Raw genomic sequence first — 3,930 nt, 5'->3', positions numbered from 1 at the left:
CCACCCCCCTACCCCCACCCCCCGCACTCGTCGGGCAGGCGCTGGAACCCAACGGCGCATGCGCGCTCGCCCTCAACGCTTTCTAAAGCTTTATGCGTATTTGATTTATAGATTTATTTGCTGGTCCGTTTTTTTCGTCTCCCTCGCGCCCGAAAAGATCGTAATCATTATAATGTTATGTTTTTTTCATTTATTTCTTTCACGCTTTCTGTTCACAGAGGATCCGGAATTCTTTAGTACGCTCTTCAAAGAAATCAACGAGGAGTGAAGAAAGATGTTGGGAGCTGGAGCGACACTTCCAGATGGAGACAGAGAGGTCTCGGTGTGACTTGCGGAGATACGGAGGAATGGATTGCTACACTTTGGAGAAGACTGGAAACTCTTCGGAGATTTTAAGCCAAACTTCGCTCACCTGGCTAGCAGGCAAGATTCAAAATCAAATGTACGCCTAGTAAAAATGGATACATAATTAGAAATAAATGAAGTTCTATGAGATATGAATTCAGTGCCTCAAATATTTTGTGCGTCTCCTACAAAAACATACCTTGATCCGGGGAGAGTTTGGGGGAAAGAGGGGGGGGGGGATATCAAATCAATATGAAGGAGTCATGTGGTTTGGTGAGAGGGTTTTGGTGCGCATTGTGCACCGTCAACGTTGGCACCTCTCCCATTCGTGCCTCTGGAGAGCAACAAACCCCTGGGGGGTAGGCTCCTCGACCGCACCACTGCCTTGCGGGCTGGCCTATGCACCGACCCACAGGCGGCTGGCTGAGGGATTGGAACAAGGGAGGTAATGCAACTATTTGCCGGGGAGCTACAGCTTCCGCGCTCACCTAAACACGATGCAGAAGGGGAAGATCTCGAAGAGCACCGAGGCGCTGACGGGGAGGTGCTTCTCCTCCCGGGTCATGGTGAGCGAGGCGAGCCCGAAGGCGCGGTTGTCGAACGTGAGCTGGAAGGTGACGTGCACCGTGTCGACCAGCAGCTCCTCGCGCACCACCTCGATGCCCATCTCTTTGCGGTAGAAATGACGGGCCACCTGAAACCATCGACGAAAAGAAAAGGCAACTTTTGTAAAACAAGACACATTTGTAAACATAAAAAGTAAGAACAAAAACGTTTGTGAAAAACTTTTTTGTAAAAAAAAAAGAAACTCTTTTGTAAAATAAAAAAAAACTCTTTTCTAAAAAAGAAACTCTTCTTTTAGAAAAAGTAACTCATGTAAAAAAAGTAACTTACGTAGAACAGTAACTTATATTTAAGAAAAAAGGTAACTGCTTCAAAATAATTCTGCGGTGGATTGCTTGCCTCTTTGATCTGGCCCATGGTGTAGTACACGAAGCCGCGGCGCTTGGAGCGGTAGTGCAGCGTGAGCCCCTGCCGTGTCTCGTTCTCGCAGATGAAGCTGGGCGCGCGCATGCGCGGGTACGAGAACTTGAGGTACTCGTGCAGGTTGTCCAGGCCGTTGAGGAAGTCGCGCATGTGTCGGCCCAGCACCGACAGCACCCGGTCGTAGCCGTACTGGCTCACGAAGCCCACGAAGTGCACGCCCATGCCCTCGAAGAACTCCTTCTCCGTCACGCCCAGGACCTGCAAACCAAAATACGGAAAAAACTTTTCAAAAATTAAAAAAAAAACAACTTTTGTAAAAAAAGGGGGAAAAACTTCTGTAAAAACTGTTCTTTTTTTTTTAAGTGGGAAGGTGGGGTATACCTCGATGGCCCTGTTGGACAGCCGGGGGATGAGGTTCTCGGGGTACACCTGGTGCACGCTGAAGGACGGCTGTTCCACGCTGGCCAGTCGGCGGATCTCCTCCCAGCGCTCGGCGCCGTACTTGGTGATGATGTAGTCCGACATGTTCTCCAGCAGCAGCCCGTACATGATGATGCCGGCCGCCCTCGCCCTCTCTTTACTGCGATAAAGGGATGACAGACATGGAATTATTATATTATTATTTTTTTTTTGGGGGGGGGGGGCTCTTCTTTTTGTTTAACGAACAGAATACGGTAAAAATAGTTTCTTGTATTTCAAGACCTGGTCTTGGATGCCATTGGCGTTCTCCATAAGATCCAAGACACAGTCTTGTAATAAGAAACTTTTTTCACAGTGAAAGGCGATGGAACGTTCCGTGCGAGAGTTCTCGTCGAAGGCGAAGGAGGTATTCGAAAATTACGGGGTAGGAAACTGTTTTCATACCAAACTTTATTCGGAAGTACTTTCCGGGTGATCATCATGATAAATTCACCCCCATAGGGATCGCCCGTGCCAAGTTCAGCCTGTGCAAGCTCATATAGCGCCTTACAGGTAGGCAACATCTTGCCTGCAGTGCAAGCGTGTACGGCGGGGTGGCCTACCCGGAGTATCGCGGGCGCCGAGCTCCCGTGTATCGTGTATTTCGCCGAATGAATCAGGAAAAAAAAACGGACGTAATTATGGACGGCCCCAATATGTGTGACTTTGTCTATGACGGGGTATGACTGGCAAGAAAACTTTCATTATCAAACGATAATGCAAACAGAGAGCGGGGGGAAAATACCATACCTCCCCTCTAAAAATGAGGCCGTGCATAAGTGCGACAATCGAAGCAGCTCTCGAGTCCAGGGCGCCGCCCTCACTCTGGCCGCGTACCGTTGAGGGAGAACAGTGGCCTCATCCACTTTACGCCCGGGCCGTCCCGGCCCTGGGTGGGTATTGCCCTTTTTGTATTCTATCGCGCCCATTCCCGTTCGGCACAGATCTCTCAGCGCTGCTTGGAGAGAGAGCCCTTCGCACACCCAGAAGATCGGTTCTTCGAGACAAGGCGAATAAATTGCCTTACGTTAAAGAAGTTGACTCTATTTTTTTAGACAGTCCCTCAAGACTATCTCTCTACCAAAGGGTAAAGAGACTTCCCTCCCCCCTTCCTCACCGTCTCCCATATAGAGCACTAGGGCGCTCGGCGTTTGCCTCAAAATTGCAGCGGGTTGCAGACCTCACTGTAAAAAAATCATCTGATACTACGGGACTGGCAACGGACATTCCGTTATGGCATACTTTTTTAAAGAGGAACGGAAGAACCGTTTGAGTTTGGAACATGTAACAAAATGTAAGGTACGGACGCGTCCGGAAAATAATTGCCGCTTACATCCGTTACATAAGTGATACGGTTGCTCCGCACCCCAGAAATGAGGTACGGAACAACCCGGAACGACCGTTTTGCTTCGACCTTAGAACTAAATTTAGGGTACGGACACGTCCGGAAAATTGTTGCCGCTGTTGTCAGTTGATTTTCCGTTGTTTTTTCTCAAGTGCTCACAATCGATTCAGTCTCGGTTAAAGGTGGATTCAGAGTTCCCTAAAAGCGAGCGTGATTCTCACGCACATCGTGATTTTCACGCCCGGCGTGATGGAAGTCGATCCCCGATTGGCTGCGTGAAGCTTACGAAGCGTGAAAATCACGCCTGGCGTGAAAATAACGCTTGCGTTTCGTGAACTCTGAATCCACACTTAAAGCCAGTGAAGCTAAAGCCATCCCATCATTTATTTGTCTTGGGTAAACAACAACAACAACAACAACAACAACAACAACAACAACAACAACAACAACGCTCATAACTATTCAGTAATACCTGGAAATATTCTTCACAGAGACACTCCTCCACACACCCGCCAACTCCCTACGCTGCGCCGCCAACCCCCTGCTACATATCCAAACTCCTCGACCCCGAACAATAAAACCATATTACAATGAGTCAGCGCCAACAACTCGCAGTCCGCAGGCAGCGGGCAAACAGGAAGGAGTTCCAAAGCATCATTAACAGCGGGAAAAACGGGGGAAACGACGAGAAAAAAAATAATGTAGTGGAAAAACTATACAGCCAAGGTCCGGTGGTCCGGTTCTATCCATACCATACTGCAGCTGGAGACGCCTTCTGTGATGCGCCCCCCCCC

General features: G+C 49.0%; 2 protein-coding genes across 2 annotated transcripts in view; one reads left to right on the top strand and one right to left on the bottom strand.

Moving 5' to 3' along the window:
* Nucleotides 1–501, top strand: part of LOC113210188 (uncharacterized) — a 1,320-nt gene extending 819 nt beyond the window's left edge. The window contains exon 2 of the mRNA XM_026428052.2: nt 219–501. Within this exon, the coding sequence (XP_026283837.1) occupies nt 219–268 (50 nt within the window). The 3' untranslated portion in view covers nt 269–501. The remainder of the gene's footprint in view (nt 1–218) is intronic.
* Nucleotides 1–3,930, bottom strand: part of LOC113210213 (soluble guanylate cyclase 88E) — a 22,914-nt gene that overhangs the window by 6,002 nt on the left and 12,982 nt on the right. Inside the window, exons 2-4 of the mRNA XM_052265158.1 lie at nt 1,714–1,912; nt 1,309–1,590; nt 834–1,039 (exon numbers count right to left, since the gene is read on the bottom strand). Of these exons, the coding sequence (XP_052121118.1) occupies nt 834–1,039; nt 1,309–1,590; nt 1,714–1,881 (656 nt within the window). The 5' untranslated portion in view covers nt 1,882–1,912. The remainder of the gene's footprint in view (nt 1–833; nt 1,040–1,308; nt 1,591–1,713; nt 1,913–3,930) is intronic.

The sequence above is a fragment of the Frankliniella occidentalis genome, unplaced genomic scaffold (assembly GCF_000697945.3).
Source record: "Frankliniella occidentalis isolate FOCC.00 unplaced genomic scaffold, Focc_3.1 Scaffold24, whole genome shotgun sequence".
Lineage (NCBI taxonomy): Eukaryota > Metazoa > Arthropoda > Insecta > Thysanoptera > Thripidae > Frankliniella > Frankliniella occidentalis.
The sequence above is the reverse complement of the archived record's forward strand: the minus strand, read 5'-3'. Positions and strand labels throughout refer to the sequence as shown.